A 27,723-nucleotide genomic window follows, 5' to 3' on the forward strand; every position below is an offset into this window, starting at 1 on the left:
TCTGTAAACAAGATGAAAGCATCCACAGCCAAAGAGAGTGAAATTGAGGTAATCGTGGAGATTACTGCCAGTAGTCTATAACCTGAATCACCCTACCTCTCCCAAATGCCAAGGAAGTCTCTAGAAGGTTGGAGTTTTGTCTGTGTCCTGTTTTTCAACCTGCAGAATACACAGATCTGTTGGTTTGCTCTTGTTCTGCCCTTATCTCTCTCTCTCTCTCTCTCTCTCTCTCTCTCTCTCTCCCCCTAAGCAGCCCTATGCACTTGAAGCTTTTGGAAGAGAAACAGCCACTACCTTTGACACACGAGCCTTAAAAAAGAAAAAACAAAAAACAAAACAAAGCTTTAATTTACACACCACAAAATCCATCCGTAGATTGTAGAATTTTGCTTCTACAATTATTCCCAGCAACTTTTCAGAGTTATGCAACATCACCTGGTTTAGTCTTTAATCAGAGCTGCTGAAGTTTAAATAAGTTCCCATAATAACCTTTAGAGGTCTCAGAAATGCCTAACAATAATGGCAAACGATACTGAAATGCAGGCAGTATAGAATTTTCTTTTTCCAAAATTCTGGAGTCCCTGTCATCCAGAACATTCTGCCGCTATATTAAGCCCCGGAACCCGGAATCACAGGATGTATAGGACCTCAGATGAAAATGTACCTACACTTCTGGCTCGGGCCGCGGGGCTTCTCGCCTTAGGGACCCACAGCCCGCCAGTGGGCGGGGTCTCGTCCCCCAGAAATCTCGGCGACGGGAGGGGTCCCCTCGCGGAGAGCTTCCGGAAAGGGGCCGAGCCTGACTTCCGGAGCTTTTCGGACGGAGGCGGAGTCTTCTGCCGAGGGCCGTTCGGAAGAAGGCGGGGCCTACCTCGCATCAGGACCAGTCTGGCTGCACCTGCATCCTTCGCTCAGAGCATCCCTGGAGCATCTTAGGAGGCGCCCGCAGCTGGCAACCAGAGGCCCGGCCGTCGCAGGAGGCGTCCGCCAGATACCTCCCCCCCTCCCCTGAGCTAGCGCTCTACCGCGGCGGCCTCGGTGCTGGCCGGGCGTCCCCAGACTTGGCCGACCACTGAAAAAGCATTTACAGCAATAGCCTCTGATTACGACATGGCTGAGATCACCAATATCCGACCTAGCTTTGGTAAGTACAGCCGGGAAAACTAAGCCCGGGCCAGTGGAAACGTCTGCGAAGCCAGAGGAGCCCAGTGCTGGGAGGGAGCGGAGCCCACACCCGGCCCCCAAGCGCCAGCCCCCGCCAGGATGGGGCCTGCGGCGGCGGGCGGCGCCTGAACTTGAGCTGCGGGCTGCAGAGCTGGCCAGGCCCGGGACTTGCCGGGGGTCGCGGGTCCCCACGGCCGCCGAAACCTGTGTGGGCCGCGTCCGCGCGCTGGAGGAGGATGCGGGGGAGGGCGGGCGAGCGGGACGCGGACCCCTCCCTCTCGGGGCGCGCAGGGCGGTGCCCCCTGCTCCCCCTCCCACTGCTCCTCGGGCTGCGGGGGAGGGCGGCGGCGGGGGATGGGCGCCAAGATGGCAGCTGGGGGGGGACCTGGGGGAGGGGGGCTGGAGGCGGGGGGCCGGCTTCGGGGGGGGGGGGGGAGCCTGGGCTGCGGGGGCGCGCGCGGGGAGCCGCTGCCCGGCCGGCGGGGCGCGGGGCGCGGGGCTGGCGGCCGCCGAGGGCCCTCGAGCGCGGTTCTGCACCGTAATGGTGGGTCCGTCCGCTGCTACCAAATGGCGCTTGGCGCTGCCGAGCCGGGGATGACGTGATGTCTATTCTGGGCCTCCTGGCAGCGCCCAGGCCCCTCTCCCCGGGCCTTTGTTCCCTGTTTCCCTGGCTGGCTTTTCCGAGAGGGGGACTCACCGCGCTGGCGCTGGCGGGGGCGCGGGCCCGGCCGGGGGGGAGGGGCGGGGGAGGCCGGGCCCGGGGGAGGCCGCTTTGTGTACCCGGGAAGGCATTACGTCACCTCGGAGCGGCTGGCCCCCGACCCGGGCCTCTGGGCTCTCGGCTCGGCTGCACGCCCAGGGGCGGAGAGTGGAGTGGAAAATGGGAGGAAGAAGGGAAAGAAAAGCTGGGCGCGCAAGTGTTTTCCTCTGTGGGGCTTCCTCCAAAATGGGCCAGGGGTGCAGACTTCCTGGGCCAAAAATCGAGGAGTTTCCCTGCTCCTCCCTCACGTCTACCCCAGCTTGGATGAGCGTCGCTGCCGGTCAAGGGGTCCTTCACATCCCCTAAGACAGCCTGTCTGTCCCTCAGACGACCCAGAAATCTTGAGCATCCAGACTACAGCTTTTAGGGTGGGGCCGTAATCCAAGTAGGAAATGGCTTTTCTCACTCCCCAGTAAGGGGTTTGTGGAAACAGAACCCAATGAGCTCTCCCACCTCACTATCAGAAAGAAGACATCAGAGCAGGGGAAGCATCCAGAAAACAGATCACACCCATTAGCTACTGGTTCCCACTGATTCCCAAAGGCTAAATCTTAGCTGTATTTCTTTCTTACACCTCATTCACCTTCTGCGTCTTTATCTTTGAGTCCTGAATTTCCAAAATAGGTGGCCCTTTTGTGGTTACATGAGCACTCCGTGATTTTCGTACTGCTGTTTTTCTTCTTACACCTTCTTTCCAACATACTCTTTTCTCTAATTGCAGTTCCAGGTTCCTGAGAAAGTTAGAAGTTATGAAACATAATGTAGCAGTTTCTTTTAGGGGGAAAAGAGAAAAAAGATTTTTCAAAGACGGGGGCACCTGGGTGGCTCAGTCGGCTCAGACCATGATCCCGGGGTCATGGGATCGAGCCCCTTGTTGGGCTCGGCACTGAGTGTAGAGCCTGCTGATGAGTCTCTCTCTCTCTCTCTCTCTTTCTCTCCCTCTGCCCCCATCTGCCCTCTCTAAATTTGAAAAAAGAGAGAGCGAGAAAAGATTATTTCAGCCTTTTACGTACTCCATTTTATTCCGTCCTTATGGTATCCTCCAGTTTTAGCATTATTATATAAATTTGCCAGATGAGGAAACTGAAGTTCAGCGAGATAAAGTAACTTGGGGTAAAGTCAAACAAACACGCAAGGGTAGTGCTAGGATTCAAACCAATGTCCAGTTGACGCCAAAACAAAGTCCGTTGTCATTTCACTGTGTCACCCTGGCCCACTTGACAGGGAAAGGCTGTTTTATGTTTTAGCACAGGGAGTGTCGGCAGCAGGTCTGGTCAAAGGCTGAGAGAGCTGGGCACAGCCCCAATATGGCTCCCAGGTCTTTAGGCGTGTACAGAGGGTCCTACGTAGCTGCCATTTCTGACTTCCTCACATCTCCTAGAGTACTTCATTTCAGATGCCTTAGCCCTCGGGAGATACACCAAGCCAACACTCAATTATCCGTGACCTTGGAGGACAAAAGGAGCAAGCAGCACAGTCACTGCAATTTACGACTACTTTAGAACGCTGGCTTCAGCCATTAGTTCCAACTTCCTTTTCCCACCAAGCTTTTGACTAAAGCAAGACAGAGGGTTCTGAGTTTCAGCATCTCTGCTTTTTTCTAGTTCACTGCCTTGGGTGTGGGGGAGAGAGACGGGGGTTAACAGATATGAAAATGAAGAAGAAAATGGGGCAAGAGTGGGAAACCAGGTAGAGGAGAGCAGCTGGATAAGCCACGGATGGCTTCATCTGCTTGTCTTTTTTCCCTTCTCTATCCCCCTGAAAGTGGGAGTCCTTCCTCTTCTCTCTACCCATCCCACCCCCATCTTCTTTTTTATTATTATTATTTTTTTAACGTTTTTATTTATTTTTGAGACAGAGCATGAGCAGGGGAGGGGCAGAGGGAGCGACACAGAATCGGAAGCAGGCTCCAGGCTCTGGGCTGTCAGCACAGAGCCCGACACGGGGCTCGCACTCGCAAACCGCGAGATCATCACCTGAGCCGAAGTCGGACGCCCAGCTGACTGAGCCCCCCAGGCGCGCCCCCCACCTCCACCTCCATCTTCTAACTGCAGACGTGGAGGCATTATAAGCAGTAGTGGGTTGTTGCGAGATCACAGAGTAGGTCTATAGTGGAGCCAAAAGGATTACTCCAGTGTCCCCAGCCTGGGCCTTTACACCTCCCTTTCACATCATTGTCAAAAATGTGCCTGTCTTGTTGGTTTCCTGCTTTCCTCTTCTCATGGAGGCAACCAGTGTTCACTGTCATTAGTCAGTAGCAAGCAGTTTTCAGGAATGTCCCTGGTTGGTGGTGAATGGAAAGCCACTTTTTCACATTGTGCCCATTCTGATTGACAACTGAATCCAATCAGTTGGTCAAACAAATATTTACTGAGCTCCCATTAAATGCAAAGACTCAGGGACTCAGAGATGGACAGCGTGTTATTTCCACGCGCCTTCAAGGAGCTTACCGCCAAGGCTGCTCCTATTTTATGAAACCTGTCACTAACAACTCTTATTTCACTTAATATATGAGAATAGACACTATTATTATTTAAACCTCGGTTTATTTTGTTAACAGCTTCACTCCTTAGTATTATTTAAAAACGTAATGCCTTCTTTTCTTGCCTGATCCCAACTTTCATAGCATCATGGGATGTTGGAGAAAGAACTTAAGAGACATTTAGTCCAATCTCTACTGAAGAGATCTCTCTCAGAATACGCCTGACCAATGGGGATCAAACCTCCAGAAGTTTTCAGTTGGAGGTTCACTGCCTTACGAAGCAATCTGGGCCATTGTGAGGCTGAACTAATAATAATTTGACTCTTTTCACTGAGTCAAAATCTGTCTTCCTGTAGCTTGTATGCACTGGTGCTAGACCTGTCCCCTTTGTAAAGTCAAATCAGACCTTTTCCATCAAAATGCCTTGAATGATTGAAGAAAGTTGTTATTCCCAGACCCCTCAGCTCCAATTCCTTCAACTTTTCCTCATTTGATACGGTTTCCAGGGCTTTTACTATCTTGATTATCCATTAATGGAGAGGTGCTCTGGGGTCAGGCAGACCAGGGTTTGGATCCCATCACCGCCATTTGCTACCTCGTGGCCTATGGCAGATTTGAGTCCCCAGGTTCCTCAGTTATAAAGTGAGGATATTAGTGGTACCTGGTCAGTGAATTCATTGATTCAGAGAGAGCTCTAGAACAACGCGAGGACACAATAAATGTGCACAGAAAAATAGCGATTTTTATTCTTGTCATTGCTAGACAGAACACTCCATATATGTTATGCCAGTGCAGATTAAATTATGCTACCCCCCAACCCTGTCATCGGGACATCATACTCCTGGTGTAGGTTGGCATCAGCCTAATTATACTTCGGAGTAAACAACCAGATTATTTCTGCTCAGACTTGTTAAGTAAGGCCTCCCGTTGTGTATCAACAGGTTTTTGAAGGCCAATATAGAATTTTACATTTATCCCTGATGTATGTAATCATACGGACTCCTTTTTTTTTCCTGTCTGTGGAGGCCGTCGTGAATTCACTAATTCATTTCTTCAATGAAATGACTACTTACTATGTGCCGCATGGTTCTAGGACCTGGGGATATAGCAGTGATCAAAACAGACAGTCACTAATCTTATCTAGTAAGGAGGACAGATGAATATATGTCAGGAGTACTAAGTTCTATGCGGAAAAATAAAGCAGAGTGATGGGCATATTATCTCATTTGGCGCAGCCAGGAAATGCTGCTCTGATAAGGTAAGATTGGAGCAGAGGTCTGCAGTTGGTGAGGCAGTGAGCCAGGCAGATACCTGTGGAGGGATGTTTCAGGAAGAATCTGGAATATGTTGAAGTCACGTTTATTTCCTTAGTCCTCCCTGCCCTACGCATGGCTTCCCCAAAAAGTAATGTGGGCAACCAGAGGCCTTATCGAGACCTTTTTTTTTTTTTTTTTTTTTTCAACGTTTATTTATTTTTGGGACAGAGAGAGACAGAGCATGAACGGGGGAGGGGCAGAGAGAGAGGGAGACACAGAATCGGAAACAGGCTCCAGGCTCTGAGCCATCAGCCCAGAGCCCAACGCGGGGCTCGAACTCACGGACCGCGAGATCGTGACCTGGCTGAAGTCGGACGCTTAACCGACTGCGCCACCCAGGCGCCCCGTTATCGAGACCTTTAAGGCCCAAATCCAGTTTGGCTTCAGTGAACTTAAAGGGCAAAAGAAACCCCAAACTTGTTAGGGTCCCAGCTTGTGTGGGAAAGGACAAGAGGAGAGGAAGGGAAGGAAACGGTCTGTTTCTCTTTAGTTATCTGTTCATGCAACAAATATGTTCCAAGTACACGTTTGTGTTTTCAACATTGGGGATACAGAAATGACCCCAACAGACAAAATCCCTGTTCTCGTGAAGCTTACTCTTTAGTGAAGAAGTTACTTACTGTCGTAAAATTTTACACGTGTGTGTGTTCCTATATATATTGTGGGGGTGCACACACGCTTGTGTTTTGCCGTGTGTGAGACAGATAGACCTATGGAGACGATGACACAGGGGGCGGGGGGCCTAGGCGGGAAGACGGTTGAGCTTTGAGGTAGGGTGGTCAGGGAAGGCCTTGCTGAGGTGATATTTGAGCAAAGAGCTGACATTTTGCACAGTCCCGGTTTCTTCCTATTTAAGATGCAAGTATTGGGAACTGGGAGCTGAAATTTGGAATGTATTTTTAAAATACTCAGATCCAGACTTCTTTTTACCACCCTTGAGCGCACTCCCCAAACCACCCAGGCTCAGCCCTAATCCTTCCACCCCAGCTGCCAGGCGGCCCGCACAGGCCCACGGCAAACCCTGTGCTGGATGCTGTGGAACATTCTCCCGAAGCCAGACGCAGCCTGTGCCCTTGAGCGTTGTGTAACAGTTGAGGTAGAGGTGACTTTGTAACACCTCCAGGGTAGCTTTATGTGAATCACAAATCAGTAGGAGCGACCCAAGTCCTTAAGTGCTGCGAGAGGGCCAGGGAAAGAACGGGGAGTCAGGTGGGGCCCTTCCCGGAAGGCTTCCTGGAGAAGAGAAAGACTTCACCGGGTTCGGTGGAAAGGAAAAGCCGTGGTTGGTGGGAGGGGATGGCGCGGGGCATCCCCGGGAGAGGGGAGGTTCTCAAGCCCAGACGGGCCGGATTGGCGGTGCAGGTGCCAGATTGCCTTGGCTTCGCAGAGGCCCCCAGTGGAGGAGCTGCAGACGGGGGTTGAGGTCCACCTGCCTTGACGCGTCTCTGGTCTCCACCTGCAGATGTGTCGCCGGTGGTGGCCGGCCTGGTCGGGGCGTCCGTGCTTGTGGTGTGCGTCTCGGTGACCGTCTTCGTGTGGACGTGCTGCCACCAGCGGGCAGAGAAGAAGCACAAGACCCCCCCCTATAAGTTTATCCACATGCTCAAAGGCATCAGCATATACCCAGAGACCCTCAGCAACAAGAAGAAAATCATCAAAGTGCGGAGAGACAAAGACGGCCCCGGGAGGGAAGGGGGGCGGGGGAGCGTGCTGGTGGACGCGGCGGAGGCTGGCCTGCTGGGCGGAGACAAAGGCCCCGGGGGCCCCAGCTCTGGATCTTGTATGGACCAGCTACCTATTAAAGTGGACTATGGGGAAGAACTGAGGAGCCCCGTCGCGAGCCTGACCCCTGGGGAGAGCAAAACCACTTCTCCGTCGTCTCCGGAGGAGGACGTCATGCTAGGATCCCTCACCTTCTCGGTGGACTATAACTTCCCGAAGAAAGCGCTGGTGGTGACAATCCAGGAGGCTCACGGGCTGCCGGTGATGGATGAACAGACCCAGGGCTCCGACCCCTACATCAAAATGACCATCCTTCCCGACAAGCGGCATCGGGTGAAGACCAGAGTGCTGCGGAAGACCCTGGACCCCGTGTTTGACGAGACCTTCACCTTCTACGGCATCCCGTACAGCCAGCTGCAAGACCTGGTGCTCCACTTCCTCGTCCTCAGCTTTGACCGCTTCTCCCGGGACGACGTCATCGGGGAGGTCATGGTGCCGCTGGCCGGCGTGGACCCCAGCACGGGCAAGGCACAGCTGACCAGGGACATCACCAAAAGGAACATCCAGGTGAGGAGGAAGAGTGTGTTGGCGGGGGGGGGGGGGGGGGGGAGACTGATAGGTTGGGGGAGATGAGAGCTCAGGGGACAAATGGAGGGCAGGGGGCGGACAGATGGAAAGAGGGGCTGTCAAGAATCAGCAGTGGCCGGAGTAAAACGGAGGGCCTGTCCAGCCGAGTCTCCTCCAAAAGGCACTTGGCAAGGACAGAGGCACAGGCAGCTGCTGAGATCTCACCCAGTGCTGGGCATCCTGATGCTAAGCCAGGCTTGCTTGGAGCGGGCTGGCCCCCCGGTCCTAGACCCTCATGACATCAATGCTGTGGGAGCCAGTTTCTTCTCCAAAGTCATGTGTGACCTTCCTCTGCTGAACTGTGACAGGGCTTCGGTCATCTTGCCCTCAGCTTCCTTTTCTCAGCCCAGATCGCGGGTATAAGTAGTATCGTGTGTCTGTGTGTTCGCAGCCGTTCCATAAATGCCGTGTAGGGACTCGATTCACCTCCCAGGCCCTCTCCCGGGCCTCAGCCCCGCCACACATGCTCATCCTCGTCACCCCGTTTGCACAGATCGGCCGGGGAGTCAGGGCCCACTCTCCTGCCTCCTCCCCGCTGGGCGGCTCTGGCTCTTGACCTGTAGTTTCAGGGGCGCAAGAAACGTGCCCCCCCCCCCCCCAGTTCGCCCGTTTCTCCCACAACCGGGGGAGCAGGGTGGTTCTCCGTGGAGCGCTCCGGCTCTGGCCAGACTGGCTGACTCCAGGCCCAGCTCACCACCTCCCAGCCGAGTGGCCCCGGTGAGCGCCTGAACCCTCCTCAGCTCGTTTCCCCGTCTGTGAAATGGGGCCGATAATACCGTCTTCCTTGCAGTGTTATGAGGATTAGGTGAGATAATGCGTCCGGCACGTCGTTGCCCTTGAGGGGCCTTTACTTTAGTGAAGGAGAAAGACGGTCTTGACAACTGCCAGGTGGTCAGCGTGGAAGAGGCTGTTGGCATTTTAAACGCAGAGTTTCATTCCTGTTGCAAGATACGACAGGAGTGGTTAATAACAGGGGCTTTGAAGTCGAACCCGAGTTTGAATCCAAATCTCGCCAGCCAGCTGACCTTGGGCAAGCTGCTTAGCTCCTCTGATCTCGGTTTCTGATGGGAACTAAGCGAGATGGTACATCTACGTAGCCCCAGGCACACCGTAAACCTTCAAGAAATCGTAACCGCGACTGTTATTGCTGTCATTAGTAAGGTTTGGTCCCTGGGAGGTACGTGTGGTTAGCAGACACTTACATTTTAACAAAACGAAGGAAGGCAAGGGGTGTGCAGAAGGAGGTGGAAGGTTCAGAAAGGATGTCAGGGCCGCTGAGAACAACTGCTCACCTTCCAGAAAGAGCCGTGGCCCTGGCTGCCATGCTTCTCTCCCGACGCCTCTTCCACCTCCAGGCCCACACTGGACTCAGCAGGGAGGCAGGAGGGCCAGGATCGGACAAAGGAGGCTTACGGGGCCAGTAGAGGCTGGGTGTGCCCTGAGCGCCGGGCACAGTTTACCCGCTGGACGAGGGCGGGTTCCTCCCTTCCATGCTGTGTCTCTGGCACCTGTCACAGCAGCCGCCCGGCCACGCCACTGCCCGGGGAGCTGCGGCTGCCGCGTGGCACACCAGCCCTGCCTCCCAGGGGCCAGGGAAGCCCCCGCATCTTGAAGGGCGTTAGAGGTGCTCTTCGGGTCCTAAACGCTGGTCCCCTGCCAAGACAGGGGGAGACGTCTGAGAGCCCAACACAGCAGAGGCTCTTGTACCCTCAGAAGCACGGGTCGGAACTGCAGCGGTGACATGCTTTCAGCCCCCTCCACCGCGTCCCCTTCCCCGCCGTCTCCTTTCCTCGGGGCTCTGCTGAGTCCTCCCTGCTCCTCCTTTCCAGCAGCCCCAGTGCTCCACTGCCTGCCTTCATCGGCACCGCACACCGTCCTTCCCTGCAGCCCCAGCCTCGGTGAAGCCACCAGCTGGCCAGACTCCCCCAGACGGCTCGTGCTCTTGCCGCCCAAGGCTGAAAGCAGACGATGGCTCTGTGCCAGGCTGCAGCTGGGGAGAGACTGGCCAGGAAAGGGACTGATTTGGGCTGGGAACAAAACAGCCTCAAATCCCGGACACTGGCCAGGGAGCACAGACAATGGCATTTGCTAAACCGCCAGGGGCTCTTGGCAAGAGCCACGTTTCTTTCCACTTTATTAACTCCCTTCAGGAGGGACAAGCCAGGGCGAGGATCCTGAGCAACAGGCCCCCTGGGAGAGGCGCAGACAGGACACGCAGAGCCCTCCAGCCCGCTGGACCTCCTCAGCGTGTTTCTGCAGCCGGCGCCTGTGGCCAGGGCTGCGCTCCGTCCCGAGCCACGAGTCCACACGCCTGCCTGTAGCACGGCCTCCAGATGTCTACCCTGCACCCTCCCTGCTGTGGCCCAGAGTCTGCCCTTTCTGGGTCTCCCCTTGGCTCAGCAGTTAGAGCTGCTCTGGACCGTCCCGCACTCTATAAAGAGCTTTTTCTGGTCTGGTCTGTGGAAGGCATCCGCTTACAATACAGGGCCACACACTCTTCTCCCACCCGGAGGCTTGGATGGGGACTGCTGGGAATTGGGTTTCCCCGGATAACCCCACACCCCTACCTGAACTTCCTTCAGCAGAAAAATCGCCTCTCACCCTTCCTTTTACCTAGTGTGGTCTGGTTGACGAAGCCCAGGACTGGCTGTCATGTGTGACTCCCAGTTTAGTCCTCACTCGGGGCCAGCGGCCACTGTTTCTCAGCCTTGATCCTTGGCAGAGAAGGCTAATGGGATCACGGAGAGCGCTCTCAGCTCTTAGGAAAAATTAGCCCTTGATTATTAGTAAAAGAAGATCACAGTATAAATTCTATAATGCCCTAAATCTCTGAATTGGACTCTGGAATGAGCCTTTTTTGGGGGGGAAGCGGGGGGCAGCTATTTCTCTAATGTTTCATTTGGTTAGAAATTATTATTATTATTTTTAAGTACGCTCTATACCCAACGTGGGGCTCAGACTCATGACCCTGAGGTCAAGAGTCTCCTGCTCTTCTGACTGAGACAGCCAGCCACCCCTCAGATAAAAATCAAAGCGGGGGCGCCTGGGTGGCGCAGTCGGTTGAGCGTCCGACTTCAGCCAGGTCACGATCTCGCGGTCCGTGAGTTCGAGCCCCGCGTCGGGCTCTGGGCTGATGGCTCAGAGCCTGGAGCCTGTTTCTGATTCTGTGTCTCCCTCTCTCTCTGCTCCTCCCCCGTTCATGCTCTGTCTCTCTCTGTCCCAAAAAATAAATAAATGTTGAAAAAAAAAAAATTCAAAGTGAATTAAAGTAGAGTGAAAATTCAAGTAAATTCCCATAAAAGATCACCCACGAGGGGGAGGGAGGCGGCCCAGAGGGGGCCTGGGGGCAAAAGAGGGTGGAAAAAGAAGTAACTGACAAGCGGGTCTTGCAGAGCTGTTAGATTCCCCCGAATCTCTTCGCGTCATTGTTTTCCAAATCTCTTCCCATCTTTCCTGGGCCACATCTGGTGCTGATGGCCTGGGACAGTGGTCGTGGGAATGCCAGGATTCTCAAAATCTCAGACTCCTAAGGAACCTGAGAGGTCATCCAGTCGAGCCAAAAGGGACTGAAAAGAGAGAAAGAAATGAGCCACGGAGAGAGTGGCTGTGTGTGTGTACTGGGGAAGAGAAGACGTGGTTGAACATCAAGGTTTTTGTTTCTCTCGTTTTCCCATGACTGTGATTGGTGTGGAGGTGGCCCCAGAGGACCTCTGGCCCCAATAAAGTTGTACTGAGGACGCGCGGGGCCACCTGGTGCAAAGACTGTGTGGCTCGCCAGTCACTCTGGAACGGACCCTCACCCTACCGTGTCTTCCCTACCCCCAGTTTCTGTTCCTCTTCTGCACTGTGGGAGAAAGGCGCCTGAGAGCAAAGCCTCCCCGCTCTTTCAGGCACGGAGGACACCCTTCCTCCCCCTGCACTCCTGCTTGTCTGCCCCCAGCAGGGTTTTTGCCTCACTCGGCCAGGGGGCTGGGAAACAGAGCTCACTCCCAGCCCTTGACAAAGATCCCTTGAGAAAGAGCCATTGACAATGCCACTCGCAGTGGGAATTGGGTGGAAAGAGAAGGGGGGAGGGGAGGGGACGTGAGATCTGGCCTTCAGTGTGGAGGCACAGTGGCTCTCGGGTGCTATTGTGGCTGCAGACTTGACCTGGGCTTCACCGGGGGCACTGGACGGGGGTGGGCGTTCTGCCCAAGTAAGATGACCAGAGTTGAAGTGGGGGGGATCAGATGGGAGAACAACTGCCTGAGGGGTGATTTTAGGGGAGAAAAGAAAGTTGTAACCAGAAGTTGTTCACTTTCCCTGAGAACTAGGGAAGGGACATGGGGATTTAGACTGGAAAGATTTGGCTATAAGGGATGATTTACAAAACACAGTTTTAACCAAATAATTAGGAAACATAAGCTATAATTTTATAGCTAATGCTTTTTTTTTTTGCTTTTTTTTTTTTTTTTACAAATAAAACACTTGGGTTTTTGTTTTTAACGATCAGGCTCATGTAACTTTTTTAAACGAGGCTCCATACCCAAAATGGGGCTCGAACTCATGATCCCGAGATCAAGAGTCAGTCACACGCTCTTCCTGCTGAGCCAGCCGGGCGCCCCCAGAAAACTCTTTGTTGTTTAGAGTTTTCCTTTTACGCCATCTACCCTTCTTCTGTATACAAAGTGAGAATTATATTTAATTGTATATAATTAATTTTATGTAATAATGTAAGATTATATTTAAATCTTTATATTTAAAGATTGTGCAGGGGCGCCTGGGTGGCTCCGTCAGTTAAGCGTCTGACTTCGGCTCAGGTCATGGTCTCACAGTTGGTGAGTTCAGGCCCCGCGTCGGGCTCTGTGCTGACAGCTCGGAGCCTGGAGCCTGCTTGGGATTCCGTCTCCCTCTCTCTGCCCCTCCCCCACCCATGCTCTACCTCTCTCAAAAATAACACTTAAAAAAAAATTAAAAAAAAAAAAAAAAGATTGTGTGTGCATATTTCGTGTTTAGTGCCAGTATTCAAGGATGTTCCAGACCTCAAATCTAGTTAACATTTCTTCAGGGCTTGGGGAATGAAGTGGTGGCCCAGATCACCCAGAAGTTCCTTCTAGATCAGTGCTCCCTGCCGGAACTCTCCGTGACGGTGCAAATGTTCTGTACGTGCGCTGGGACACTTGAAATATGGCTAGTGTGACTCAGGAACTAAAATTTTAATCTTACTTAATTTTAACTAATTTAAAATTAAATTTAATCGGACACTTGGAGCAAGTGGCTACCGTATCGGAAAGCTCAGTTCTGAATGTTCCTCTGGAAGGCGCTTAATTTCCCTTATCGCGTGGGATGACTTTCCTGATGCCATTTGGCCGTACCTAATAGTAAAAATGAGTTTACGTTCTCTGATTGCGTTCTGACTCACGTCAAAAGGAAGCAGCCCAGAAGTATACTGGTTGGCAGGGACAACCAGCCTGTGATCCTAAGCTGGCCGAGGGTACTTCCGCGGACATAATCGAGAGCTGACAACATGTATGTTCTGGGAAAGGAAAAACCGTGGGGCTTCAGTCTAGCAGAGAAAAGCCGTGAAAATCTTTTGTAAGTCTGTTCGCTTTTGGACTTTGGTTTCAAAAGCTAGCGGGTGAGTTTAAATCTTAGTCCTGTGATGCCCTACCACGGACCTTTGCATACGTTCCTGGAATGAAATGTAGCCTCAGGAAAGTTTGTGAACCAGGCGAGCTATTACTCGGTTTCATTCCTTGAGGGGAGTTAGGCTTCTAATCAAAGCACAGATTTTTAGGTGTCTTCCCTCGTTTTCCACTGACGAGCTAATTAAATTACTCGCTGCTGTTCTTTTCTGCACAGGCACCCTGAGCAGGTAGCGCAGAAGTCTGCGAGCTTCTCCAGATAGGGCTTCCTGCCGCCCCCCGTCCGGCCCCAGCCGCTAGCATCGCGCCTTCACCAAGCAGGTGCACAGAACGCTGTTGTCGGGAGCGTGTGGCACGGGTAGGGCTGGTGGTGAGTGTAGCCCGGTTTTGCGCAGTCTACGAACTCCTGGAGTAGGTGACATTTCTTGAGGGCTTTGAAGGACATAGGAATGAGACTTGGTAGCAAGGGAGTGGTTTTTGTCCCAAATTTACCTTATTATGTCCAGTGTTCCTTGAGCCCCACCTCCTTTTTGTTTCCTTTCTCCCAGCCCCATCCTCACTTCATAAAAAGGTAGATCCACATTAAAATTTTTAAAGATTTTTAACGAGAAAAAAAATTTTTTTTGATCATAATTTTAAAAATGAGCTAAGAAACAAGAAATTGCCCTCCACTCTCCCCTCCCACTTCCACTTTCGTCAGTTCTTCCTGACACTTCTTGCCCCACACCCATCCCCGGGTCCCGGCCTCAGTGTCCCCTCCTCAGCCTCAGGGCCGCCTCTGCTCTGTCTGTCTGTCCGTCCGTCTGTCCGTCCATCAGTTGTCCGGCCTCCACTAGAACAGTAGCGGCCTTCATAAATCGTCGACGGCGGCAACGCCTGTCGCCCCTGTGCTGGTGGCTGCCCTTGGCCTGTGTGCTGCGGCTGAGTCTGCTGTTTGGTTCCAAGGCCCTCGCCTGACCCACCCCCCAGGTTCCCTCCTCCCGGCACCTCCCCCCAACTCTGGGAACACAGGGGACCCTCTCAGGACCCAGTGCCTTCATAGCGGCCATTCCTGCCGTTTGTCCTGACCAGTCTTCCCACGGACTCACTGTCATAAACTCAGCCCGGAGGTTGTGTGGCAAACCCCCCTCCCGGGGGTCCCCCAGCAGCACTGGGACAGGTCCTGACAGCCCCGAGGAGGGCGTGTTTGTTTGCGCCTGTCTCTCTGGACATGGTAAGCTCCCTGGGAGCAAGAACCAGATCCTGGGCGCCCGGCTGGCTCTGTCCGTGGAACATGCAACTCTTGATCTCGGGGTTGTGAGTTCAAGCCCCACCTTGGGCATAGAGACTAGAAAGAAAAGAAAAATGTGGGGAAATGAAAAAGAAAGAAAGAAAAAAATAAGGATTTGGGTCCTATTTGCTCCAGATCCCCAGCACCCAGCTTGTAGTAAGTATCCAAATATTGTTTCAAGTGTCCTTAGAGGGGTGCCTGAATGGCTCAGTTGATTAAGTGTCCAGCTCTTGGTTTTGGCTCAACTCATGATCTCATGGTTTGTGAGTTCAAGCCCCACATCAGGCTCTGCGCCAACAGAGCAGAGCGTGCTTGGAATTCTCTGTCACCTCTCTCTCTGCCCCTCCCCTGCTCTCTCTCTCTCTGCTCCTCCCCCACTCATGCTGTCTCTCTCAAAATAAATAAAGTTAAAAAAAATTTATTTTTTAATGTCCTTGGAGGACCGGAGGGTTTTTTCAAGCTCAAAGTAGAACCTGGCATAAAATGTAAAGAGGGGAACACGCAGACGTGAGTGGGGGAGGGGCCAGCACTCCGGAAGTGCTTTCGGTGAGGCAGGAGGAGCAGGTGTGGACATCCAACTTGTGAAATGGAAGAACAGTCACCGGAAAGTGCGGGAGCCTGCCCAAAGCCAGGTGGTGAGTAAATGGCAAAGCTAAGGCTCCAACCCAAGTTTCCTGCCTTCCGGTCTACAGTCTCCAAAACTTTCAGCGCGAGAACCAAATGAGACCGTCGGAGACAATGTGCTTCTGTCTCGCGCCCCGTGTGCCAGGCACTGGCACAGGTAAACGTTTACCAATTTTAACATATTTAATCGTCTTGATAATGCTTTGAGGTCAGTACCGTTTGTATCTTCATCTTTCAGCTGAGGAAGGTGACACAGAGACGTCCAGTTCTTGTCCCAGGTCACGCAGACAAGCATTCGCAGCAGGACTTGGATCCGGACCAACCTGGCCTCACAGTCTGCGCTCTTGAATACTAGTCGAGGCTGCCTCTCCTCGCAGATGATTTTATTTAGTATCAGGATTAGAAGTAGAGTATTTCCGTTTTTCTCTCCCCGTTACTTTGGTAGCTACATCCCTACAGGGCGACCGTCTCCCCTGTGCCTTCCCCCGTCACTGCTGCGCACTCACTGTGCCAGGCTCTGTCCCTCGTGGCGGGACCCTCATCTGCTGTTCCTTCTCCACAGAAGTGCATTAGCAGAGGGGAGCTCCAGGTGTCTCTGTCATACCAGCCCGTGGCACAGAGAATGACAGTGGTGGTCCTCAAAGCCCGACACCTGCCGAAAATGGACATCACCGGTCTCTCAGGTAGCAGCTATTTACTCCAACCTACTTCTGTCCGTCCCAGCACCACCGCGTCCCAGCCTGGGGCCCTGACAGCGCCGGCATTTTAGAACCCCTAGCACCCTGTTCCTCTGTCCACGCTCTCCTCGTGGCGACTGCCTGGGTTGTAGGTCTCCCTGGCGGGGGCGGGGGTGCTTTGAGTGGGCGTACGGGGTCTTGACGTTTGGTGGGATGTCGGGGCCGGGGTGGGTGTGCGTGCCAGGTGCTGAGCCCCCGCGCCAGATGAGACATCTCAAAAAGGCTGCGGGCTTTTGTTAGTCCCGGCGCCCTTGCAAACGCCTCCTGGTGTCACGGGGTTTCTTCAGACCTGACTGGAGGAAGTTCTGTTACACTCCTGCTTGGCTCCCGTGGCCCCCCTACCCAGGCAGGCAGACGCACCTAAAGTCAGAGTGGGTTTGGTGTGAGGGGCCACCAACGAGAGGAACGTCAGAGCCCCTCCCTGCCAACACAAAACCAGCAGGAGGACCGTGTCATGGGTCTGTCTCCCTCTTTTCTTGTCTCTTTGGCGGCCCCAGATCCTTACGTCAAGGTGAACGTCTACTACGGCAGAAAACGCATCGCCAAGAAGAAAACCCATGTGAAAAAGTGCACTTTGAACCCAGTCTTCAACGAGTCTTTCGTCTACGACATCCCCCCTGACCTGCTGCCTGACATCAGCATCGAGTTCCTGGTCATCGACTTCGACCGCACCACCAAGAACGAGGCGGTGGGGAGGCTGATCCTGGGGGCACACAGCATCACCACCAGCGGGGCGGAGCACTGGAGGGAGGTGTGCGAGAGCCCCCGCAAGCCCGTGGCCAAGTGGCACAGTCTGAGCGAATACTAATCCTGTGCTCCTCGCCTGAGCCCGGGGCTGGGCAGGGCAGGCGGGGAGACGCCAGGGAGAAGCAGACTTAAAACCTCATTTTAGTTGTAGAAGAAGATTTCTTACAAAATAAACCCCACGAAGAACGCCCCGTGACCACAGCTGCAGATCAGTTCTTAGTGATGATGATTTTTCTCCTTCGCAAGGCACTAGAAATTCTTTTTTTTTTTTTTTTTTATGGGGAAAAAGAGAGGGAAAGGCCTCACCAGTCTATATATAACAATGTAACCTAATACTTGCATGTCTAATACAAACTGAAGAAATTAGCCTAACTGCCAATATCAAGTTACAGATTTTGATCCATGAAAATTGTGTTTTGTGCCGAATTGTATTTGCTGATTACCTGAAATTGGCCTCTTTTTACCGGGCTTTGCTGGAGAGGCGCCGTCTCCCCCCCAACCTCTGCAGGTGAGACCTCACGGCTTCATCTTCCCCGTGTTCTCTGACACCCCTGCTCTTTGGCTGAGCCCAAGGTCCAGAGGTCCAGAGTGAGCCAGGAAACAGGCCGGGTGGACGAGGCAGGGTTTGCAGGGGAGAGAGGATCCGAGGCGTGGGGTCTCTGCGCCAGCGTTCCCGCGGGGAAGGGGCAGGGGCAGTCTGTGATTAATTTGTGACAAAGCACACGAACACAGCAGACTCACTAGGTAGAATTCGGGTTTACGGAACTAGATGACTGCTCTGGAGGGAGCTTTGAAGACTTCAGATCTGGCTCTCCGGTGGCACCAGTGGGCTCGTGCGGCCGGTCCCAGACGCTGTTTGTGAGCGTGGGCAGAACGGAGGTGCCCGTCACCACCTTGCAGCTACACCAGCAAGTGACAGCCATTTGTTGGTTCGAAGGATGAAACTGACCTTTTTTTTTTTTTCCAGAAATGCTCACCATGGAGAAGCTGCAGTCTTCTCAGGTAGCTTAGAGGAGGTTGGCTTTGCTTCATAAGGAAAAGGGCCTGCAGAAACTAGTCTGTATCCTTAAATTTTTCAATCGCGGCTCTTAAAAATAACGAAATAAGTAAACGTTGAGTTAAGGAGTGATCAAGGTAACCTGGAATCTTCTATAACATCCCGTCCCTCGTGGTTCTCAGGCTCCAGGGGTCGAGACCAGGTGGAGGGATGGGATGGGGGCAGCCCAGGGTGCGAGGGATTCAACTTCAGGCCTCCTGACTCCGGGCGGGCGGGCCGTGGCTCTGAGGCCAAGGCCTCCCAGAGGGCAGACACCTGGTCCGCTGGCTGCAGGCCTTTCCTCTGGCCTGCGCGGGGGCTCACGCGAGCAGCAGCCGGAACCAAGGCCCGAAGGGGCCGCCAAGGCAGGGCCACACCGGACAAGAGCCGTCCTTCCCTCTGGCCTCCGAGGAGGCCGGGTGTCCAGACAGGGCGGCGATATTGCCTTTGACGTTCCCCGAGCTCTTGCGGATTTAAAACCAGTCTGCTCCCCCTGAATCCCTTTAGCTGTTCTTTCTGAAGCCTGGATTCTTGACAGTGCGGAGCAGTGCTGAGCAGGCCCGGAGCCCACACCGCCGGCCCCCGCCCTCGTCTGACTCCCCGGCCCGGCGGTGTCCCCACTGGTCTCCAGCCTATACTCCATGGAATGTAAATACTGTATCATACGTAGAAGAAAATAATTTTTGTTTTCTAAAAATGCATTTTGAGATAGTTTAATGTAAATCGGACAGGAGCGTCCTGAAGCCCCCTTAGGAAAAAACCTGCTTCCTCTTCATCGCCTTAATGTCTGAAGATCAGAAACCGCTGAGCACCCCGCTCGTGTCCTTCCCAGAAACAGTGCAAAGCAACAGGCGAGACAGTCTGGTGTTTGCCCCGCTGAGTGCCTGTAGCCCCTCCTGCGGCCCCCTCTCCCAGTCTCCCCCCCGCCCCCCGCCTCCAGGCGGCTTTCCTCCCTCCTTCTTCTGGGCTGTTGAGCAGTGGGCGGTGAGGTGACAGGGCGGGGACCGTAGTTCTGGAGCCAGGAGTGACCTCCAAGGAGGCAGACAGCACAGGGCCCCTCCCTCCTACCTCACGCCTGAACCATCATGCCCTTGGCTTTGCTGTCCCAAAGTTTCCTAGCTGCCTTCGGCTTTCACCCGTGTCCCTCCCAGAGCCACCTGAAAGGGCGGAGGACTAGTGTCCTCCTCGGAGTCAGTTGAAAGACAAGAGAGTCGCACCCTAGCTTTTGCACAAGGCACTCATGGTCGGGAACGGGTTAGGGAACGGTCACTTCTGATTTTCCAAGAGTCAGTCCTTCTCTGCTGATAATCTTGATTCCTTTGGGAAGACAAGAGTTTTTCGTAATAACAAAAGTCCCTCTATGAGTTATTCCTCCGTTCGGTTCTTCTCGGTGGAGCACAGCCACGAGGTACGTGTCCATGAACATGCTCTAGATATGAAAACAGAGAGAACTGGTTTGTGGGACAGGAGCGGCTTGCTCAGGAGAGGGAACGGTACGAGTCCTTTTTCTTGGAAGGCTTTTATTATGGCCACGACAGTGACATTGCCCTCACCATGATCCTTCTCCGATGTGGTCGTCTTTCTTTACCTTGTGTCTTCTCTTGTAAAAATGAAACTCAAAATAAATGTGTCAAATTAAAAAAAAAAAAAAAAAAAGAAAAAACGGAAAAAAGCTAACATGAGTTGTGTGAAACTGCATAATGCTGTAATGCTAACCTACAATGTGTAACGCTATCTTGTACGTGGACTTTGTTAATGCACCACACAAGTGCAAAATAAAGACTGACTCACATTAAACACGCACAGGGACATGTGCATGGTTTTCTTGAGAGCCGGTGACTGGGAATGAGGTTGGTCCTCAGACTCCAGGATGTTCCAGGGCGCGCTTTCCAGTGTGGGCCCCACAGCACCTGATCCGTGGCCATCTGGAGCACTTGTTAGAAAAGGCAGAGTCAGGGGGGGTGGGGGGGGGGGGATGGGTGCCCTGCTGGCCGAGTTGGGGGAGCCTGCAACGTCTGCTCTCAGGGTCGTGAGTTTGAGCTCCACACCGGGTGTAGAGCTTACTTAAAAAAAAGAAAAGGGGCGCCTGAGTGGCTCAGTAGGTTGAGCGTTCGATTTCGGCTCAGGTCATGATCTCGCGGTTCGTGGGTTCAAGCCCCACGTTGGGCTCTGTGCTGACAGCTGGGAACCTGGAGCCTGCTTTGGATTCTGTGTCTCCCTCTCTCCCTGCCCCTCCCCACTCATGCTCTGTTTCTCTGTCTCAAAAATAAACGTAACAAAAATTAAAAAAAAAAGAAAAAATGCAGATTCCAGGCTCCAGACCTAAAATCCTTTCTCTAGTGTTTCTGTTTTCCTCTCAAAATGTTATTCCTAAGACCATAACCACCAGGAGAGAGATAAGGGCTTTGATGCTAGTTAGCCTGTCCCTGTAACTGGAAATATTTATACCCCAAAGTATTTCTACCCCCAGAGCAATACCAGAGGGCTGATTCTGTTCTCACCTTCGTTCACTCCTCAACAAGCACCTGTCCTTGAGCACCCGGAGCTTTATACCCGGCAAAGTAAGAGGCCCGCCCCTGTGCGCCTTCAGCAGCCGACCAGCTGCCCTCCGGTCAGAGCACAAGTAAATAGTAATTACAGATTTACAGAGAAACGCTCTGAAAGAAAAGACCTGCAGGTCCCTGCTCCCCTCTCAGAGGTCGCGCCCTGGGCCGCTGTGACCCTGAGGCTGCTCCACGGACCCCCCTGTGCACCCTGTGTCTGGAATGATGCACCTTCCCTACCTTCTGCTCTGGAAATTGCCTCCCTGTGTGAACATGCTGGAAGCAGGAGAGAAAGCCCCCGCTCTTTTCGAGTTCCAGTGAAGGAACTAAAAACCATTTTTATTTTATCATTTTTTTAAGTTTATTTTGAGAGAGAGTGTGTGTGGGAGTGGGGGGAGGGGCAGAGAGACAGAGAGGGAGACAGAGTCCCAAGCAGACTCTGAGCAGTCAGCACAGAGCCCGACCGAACTGTGAGATCATGCCCTGAGCCGAAACCAAGAGTCAGACGCCCAACCAACTGAGCCACCCAGGTGCCCCTAAAAAACACATTTTTAAATGACAAAGTAATATAATAGGCATATTATACAAAAATCGGAAAATAGAGAAAAGGAAAAAAAATTGGTTAATATTCCCAAACCTTCCCAACCATTCTGTCTTCTAGTCTTACTTCCTGTGCGTTTCTTTCCTGATGTGTCACACAGGGTCACTGTAGAAAACATGTAAACTAAAGTACAAGTTCATAGAAGCAGGAAAAAAGTCCATCTACAGGCAATCATCACTAATTTCAGCACATCTTCCTATCTGAACTATCTTATGATGACGGGTGCCTGGGTGGCTCAGTTGGTGGAGTGTCCAACTACAGTTCGTGAGTTCAAGTGCCATGTCGGGCTCGCCGCTGTCAGCACAGAGCCTGCTTCAGAGTCTCTGTTCCTCCCTCTCTCTGCCCCTCCCCTATTCACACTCTCTCAAAAATAAACACTAAAAAAATAAAACGAAATAAAAGAAATGAACTATCTTGTGATGGCAATCATGGCACATATATAATTTTGCCTATTTTTTCTAGGTGATAAGTCTGAAAAAAATAACATGATAATGTAACAACCACAATGGTAAGAGGACCTTGGCACTAAGGACGCTTTTGTCTACGATGAACAGGAAACCTCAATTCAAATTGCTTAAACATTAAGAACACGTCCGGGCTCACCTCACCGGAAGCCCACAGGCGGGGCCGGCTTCCGAGGGACTCTGGCAAAAGGTCACTAATACCACAAGGGACCAGGGTGCTTTCTGTGGGCTCACTCTTGACGTTCATTGTCGGCTTAATCCTGAAGGTTTTAGGCTATTTAGAGGCCCACTTACAGGGGGTAAGAGAAGACTGCTAAAGGCCTCTCCCAGAAAAACCAGGTAAACCATCCCCAGAAACCTCCAACCATTCTCTCCTCTGGCCTCGCTGGTCCCACGTGTGGCACGTGGTCACTGCCGCGTCCGTCAGGCAGGGAGGATGGGAGCGTCTTTAGGGCTGTCCTGGAACCGAGTGTGGGAAATGGGTGATTGTCAATTCCCATGGAGGGAGGAGTGGGTGCTGGGTGGGCAATGGAGACCACCACATGGTTTTCTGTGCGGCATCTCTCTCCATCCAAAGTATTTTCTCCTGTGATCTTCTAACAAAGTCTCATCCACCTTCCAACCTCATCCACCTTCCACACCGTGTGGCTTGGCAAGACAGCCTAGTGCTTGGGGTCCTCTTTAAATAATCCGAGAGCCAATAATTCAAGATTTAGCCACGGAGCATAATTTTTCAGAAAGCTGAAAACATCTCTATTCTTTTTTTTTTTTTTTAAAGTTCATTTAAGTCATCTCCACACCCAACGTGGGGCTCAAGCTCACAACCCCAAGATCAAGAGTCACCCGCTCCTGTGACTGAGCCTGCCCACCGGGCACCCCGAAACCACACATTTTCATGACTGACATTCACTTGCACCAAATCAGTCTCCCCGGGGCATTTTTCCAAGGTGCCATTTAATTGTTCATCAAGAAGCTGGAAATTCCTGCACGTCCCCCGACGCCTTCACCCTCCACACGTCTCACATGAGACTGCACATTAGAATCAGAGCTGCCTGGGAGCACCTGGCTGGCTCAGAGAATGTGCGACTCTTGATCTCAGGGTCGTGAGTTCAAGCCCCACGCTGGGTGTGGAGCCTCACTAGAACAAACAAAAAAACAAAAACAAAAACAAAAACAGAGGTGCCTGAAGAACAGAACTGAGCCGTCAAGACCTTTGTGCTTGTTGTTATTCACCGAACCCCCAACAGCGCCGCATGCCTGGCGTCCAGCAGATGCTCAGTAAAGGTTTGCAGACTGAAGGAAGACAGGCGGGGGCCAAAATGTTGTCTAGGAAGCAGACCTAAAGCAAATACAAAAAACCTGGGCCTCTTCCTACTTCCTACTGAGCTGGGAGCTTCAAAAGAAGTTTGGTCTGAAGTGGAGGCTTGTTTTTGTTAGTTGTTTGGGAGGCGGTGGTGGTGGCGGGTGGGTGTGAGCGGCCACCAGACCCATGTGCTCTCCTGTGGGTGTCTGAGGATCTGAAAGTAAGAGCGGCCGCAGTGTTCTGGGTGGGACCAAGTACACCTGACGGGCACACACGCTTCCCGGCCGGCAGACAGTTGGCATCGGATTGCGCTGTCCTGGGGCACGTCCTCAGACTCACCTTCACACAGACCACTCATGTGCAAGGAAACTAGGGGAAGCCTCTGATGGGGGATAGTTCTGCAGATGGGAGATTTTCTCCTGGCTCGGAGCAAACTGCACGAAACTAGCACTAAACAGCTCTGGGAATGGCAGGAAACGACATGACCTCAGCCCCAGCAGCTTCTGTTCAAAACACTGGGTGACTTAATGATATGACCGTTGTGTGCTGAGTTTTTTAGAGCAAGGACTAATAGACAAAGCTAAAACATGTCAGTAACTTTGTCTCAAGAGCAACTCGCGTTTAAAAGTTGATTGGAGGGGCGCCTGGGTGGCTCAGTCGGTTAAGCAGCCGACTTCGGCTCAGATCATGATCTCGAGGTCCGTGAGTTCGAGCCCCGTGTCGGGCTCTGCGCCGACAGCTCGGAGCCTGGAGCCTGTTTCAGATTCTGTGTCTCCCTGTCTGTCTGACCCTCCCCCGTCCGTGCTCTGTCTCTGTCTCAAAAATAAATAAACGTTAAAAAAAAAAATTAAGTTGATTGGAGATTTCAGCATGTCCCGAACACAAGGATTTACCAGTCCCTTGCTCCATCCAGTGGCTTCCTTCATAACAAGCTTGTCCCCCAGCCACAGCCCTTGTTCCCTCACACATGAACGACTCCACCTTCTCACCGCTCATGCCCAGCGCTCCCCAGCCCCACACTGCCCTGGACAGAGCTGCTAGCACTTCCCACACCCGCTGACAAGCCCTCTGTCACTGCTCCACACAGTCCTCCGATGCTGGCCCCGGGCTCTCCGGCATCACTCAGCCCGGAGACTCCTAATCTAGGAAAGCCTGCGTGGCTGCCATCAGAATCATCTGGGGGAGGTTTTTGTCTTAATATAGATTCCTGGATCCTATCAGAGAGCCAGCAAATCAGAATCTCCAGAGGTGACGCTGAGAAAATGAGAAAAAAGCAGAACACCTCTTAGCAGTCTCTGCTCCAGAGCAGGCCGGTACCTGGGGGCATCCCGCTGCGTACTCCACACACGGGGCGTCCCCGGCTCTAACCTGGAGCTTGCTTAACTCACTTGCCCGGCTCTCCAGCCCTGCACTGGAGTTGTCCGACATACAGGATTCTTAACTTCTCTGTTGCTCTAAATCACACCTTTCCTCTTTCTGAGGAATCTTCATGGCCTAATTCTACCTACCAATTTAATCCAGATCTTTCAACGTTTTCCTTTAATTAGTCGAGGTAACATGGCTTTATGTTGCCTATATCGCCTTGCCCCTCCCAAGCAATCATACCTCCTGGGAGCAGAAACCCCGTGTCAGGAGTCTTAAGTCAGGTTCACTAACTCGTTTTAGCCTAAAGAAGCGGGCCGTGCCCCAGCCCTGACCATCTGGACAGTGAAGGGCAACAGGTCCACAAGGCTCTACTTACGGGACAACTCGCTTATGCCATCCGGCTGCATTTCCCTAAAAACTAAAATCCATCCTGTCCTCCAGACCATGCTTGGTCCTTTGCGCCAGACCAGCAGCAAGGCGACTCCACTCAACAGAGGACCACGTGCTTTCCGCAGACAAGAGCAGACGCAGCCCTGGCTTCCCCCGCAGATGCGGCTGTGATCTAGTCCAACGCAGCGGCACGCCACTGATACACGGGTGACCAGTAAGGCAAGGAAGAACGGTGAGACTCATCTTTCAACTTTCACCGAAAAAAACTTGTCAAAATTGAGTAAAATACAAATACAGTCGCCATTTTCTTTTTTTAATCTAGTTTATGCCACACCTAATTATAACACAATCTTAGTGGGGAGAAGAGAAAGTGTCTCTGTGTGAGAGCGTTTAGAGATATTTGAGGACAGGGCGAGCGATCTCCTTAGAGAACTCAGTCCCAGCCGCTTCCCCGGGGCCCCGCGCAACTCCACCACCTACGCTTCAGTCCCAGCCCAGCTGACGGATGGAGGAAGCAGTTTGAACACAAACTTTAATTCGAAGCTGAACAATCCAGGACTACCGTCAATCCGACATTTTCCGTACTGAAGCGTCTCTTAAAGCCAAGTGCTTGTCAGAGTTGACACGGACTCCTAAAAGGTAAGACTTCAAATTTCTCTGTCACCGTTCTCTTACCCTTCTCAGTAAGTCTGGAAGTTTCAAAAAGGAGCAACACTACCGACTATTTGTCAGGAGCTTCCTAAGTTTATTTATATATATGTATACATATATTTGTTTAATATTTCATTTTATATAGAATTACTATATGTAAATTACTTCTATAAATATTTAACATTAAATACATTTTAAGTCTATACATATTTAAAAGTGTGTGTGAATATATATGATATATACCATATATATATCATATATATGATATATACATTTATATATTATATATACATATATTATATATATATATATATATATTTTTTTTTTTTTTTTTTAAGAAAACGAATAATAGGGGTGCCTGGATGGCTCATTCACTGAAGTGTCCAACTTCAGCTCAGGTCATGATGTCACAATTACTGAGCTCGAGCCCCGCATCTCGGCCCCTCCCCCAATTACACACGCACACTCTCTCTCAAAATAAATAAATAAGGGGCACCTGGGTGGCTCAGTCGGTTGAGCCTCCGACTTTGGCTCAGGTCACGATCTCGCAGTCCGTGGGTTTGAGCCCCGCATCAGGCTCTGTGCTGACAGCTCAGAGCCTGGAACCTGCTTTCAATTCTGTGTGTGTCTCTGTGTGTGCCCCTCCCCTGCTCATATGCGCGCACGCACTTTCTCTATCTCTCAAAAATAAACATTAAAAAAATTTTTTAAATAAATACATAAATAAACAAACTTTAAAAAAAGGCAATAGGGGCACCTGGGTGGCTCAGTCATTTAAGCGTCTGACTTCAGCTCAGGTCATGATGTCACGATTCGTGTGTTCGAGTCCCACATCAGGCTCCACACTGAAAGCATGGAGCCTGCTTGGGATTCTCTGTCTTTCTCTCTCTCTCTGCTCCTCCCCCATTTGCACTTTCTCAAAAATAAATAACTTAAAAAAAATAAGCAATAAGGGGCGCCTGGGTGGCTCAGTCAGTTGGGCATCCGCCTTCAGCTCAGGTCACGATCTCAGTTTGTGGGTTCAAGCCCTGCGTCAGGCTCTGTGCTGACAGCTCGGAGCCTGGAGCCTGCTTTGGATTCTCTGTCTCCTCCTCTCTCTCTGCCCCTCCCCCGCTCATGCTCGCTCTCTCTCTCTCCCCTCTCTCAAAAAATAAAAATGTAAAAAAAAAATAATAAGCAATAAACACTAGGAATATCAGAAAGCACCTCACTTGCCTCCTCTCCGTTAGCTCTTGGTCCCACTGCTGGGCCCGGCCACACTAATTCTTTCCCTCTCTGAATTCCTGTCACATTCCCAGTTTGAAGTAACCTACTACCTTCAGATTGACATCTAGTTGTGAATGCAGATTTTATCAAAGGTCAAGAGCAGGGTATCTTATATCCCCTCAAACCCTGCACAGTCTCACAGTGCTTAGTGCAGAGGGGGCCCACGAACACTGTAACCCCACCGCCTAACCTAGTAGAGGTCAGTTTAGAAACGCGAATACTGCCTCCTCCGTTGCCTCTGATTCAACAGTGGACCCCACAGACAGGTACTGACCTGCTCAACACAACTCAAGTCAAGAGGACACAAAAACACAGTCCTTTAATGTCCAAACTAAGTCCTCTACAAACACTGAGGCCCATTGATCCCACTGATAAAAGTGGAGACAAAAGCAATGACCTGCATGTAAAGCAGTTATTCCTTGGTCCACGTTCAGTTTACACACTTGAAACTGTAACCCTCCTGCTGGAGGCAAATACGCTATTGTTTTCAATGTGTTTTTCCTGGCTCCCCACTCTGCACCGCTCCACCTCTCTCTGGATACGCTGGGGTCTCGATAGGGTCCCTCAGGCACCTGGCCCCTGCCCCAGTGGTGGCAGTTCACTCTGCACCCCCCGCTCCCCCAAAGCCATCTGACGGCACGGCCAAACACCAAGCATCCCCGAGCACCCCGGCCTGCTGGAACCAGGACAGTGGACAGTGCCCGGGGCGGGGGACTAGAGTCCGGAGTCACGCAGAGGTGGGACCCCACTCACTGAAGCACGGAGACTCTTCAGCAGTTGGACCGCGGTGCCTCACCTCCCTCTAGCCCCTCTCCCTGCACGTGCACCGAGGTAACCTCTCTGAAGGAAGGGGTGTTCCACAGCACGCGCCCTGACACTCGACACAGCGTTCCGCACGTGGCGGGCCCTCACATTTTTTGGAATCCGTACTTTCCAGAACATAAAATCTCATGGTATTAAGTCTTAAAATGACCTTATGCAGTAATCCCAAGCATTTGACCCACACACAAGTAAGTAAAGGAGAAGCCCAA

General features: G+C 52.1%; 2 protein-coding genes across 5 annotated transcripts in view; one reads left to right on the forward strand and one right to left on the reverse strand.

Annotated features, from left to right (window-relative positions):
- Nucleotides 1–1,929, reverse strand: part of GON4L (gon-4 like) — a 75,222-nt gene extending 73,293 nt beyond the window's left edge. The window contains exon 1 of one of the 4 annotated variants that reach the window (XM_086693363.1): nucleotides 1,862–1,929. The gene's annotated coding sequence lies outside the window, so the exon portion shown is untranslated. Of the gene's footprint in view, nucleotides 1–668; nucleotides 878–1,861 lie in introns of those variants that run through there. The other 3 variants (XM_086693371.1, XM_086693372.1, XM_086693362.1) reach the window with 3 other exon arrangements.
- SYT11 (synaptotagmin 11) lies at nucleotides 843–19,912 on the forward strand. Its single transcript, XM_025915245.2, has 4 exons — nucleotides 843–1,144; nucleotides 7,185–8,011; nucleotides 16,152–16,275; nucleotides 16,824–19,912. Exons 1-4 carry the CDS (start codon nucleotides 1,111–1,113, stop codon nucleotides 17,132–17,134), a joined length of 1,296 nt encoding a protein of 431 aa, XP_025771030.1. The 5' UTR covers nucleotides 843–1,110; the 3' UTR covers nucleotides 17,135–19,912.
- Nucleotides 19,913–27,723: the final 7,811 nt, after the last annotated feature.

Source organism: Puma concolor, chromosome E4 (genome assembly GCF_028749965.1).
Source record: "Puma concolor isolate L17-30 chromosome E4, mPumCon1.1.hap2, whole genome shotgun sequence".
In the NCBI taxonomy this organism is placed as follows: Eukaryota; Metazoa; Chordata; class Mammalia; order Carnivora; family Felidae; genus Puma; species Puma concolor.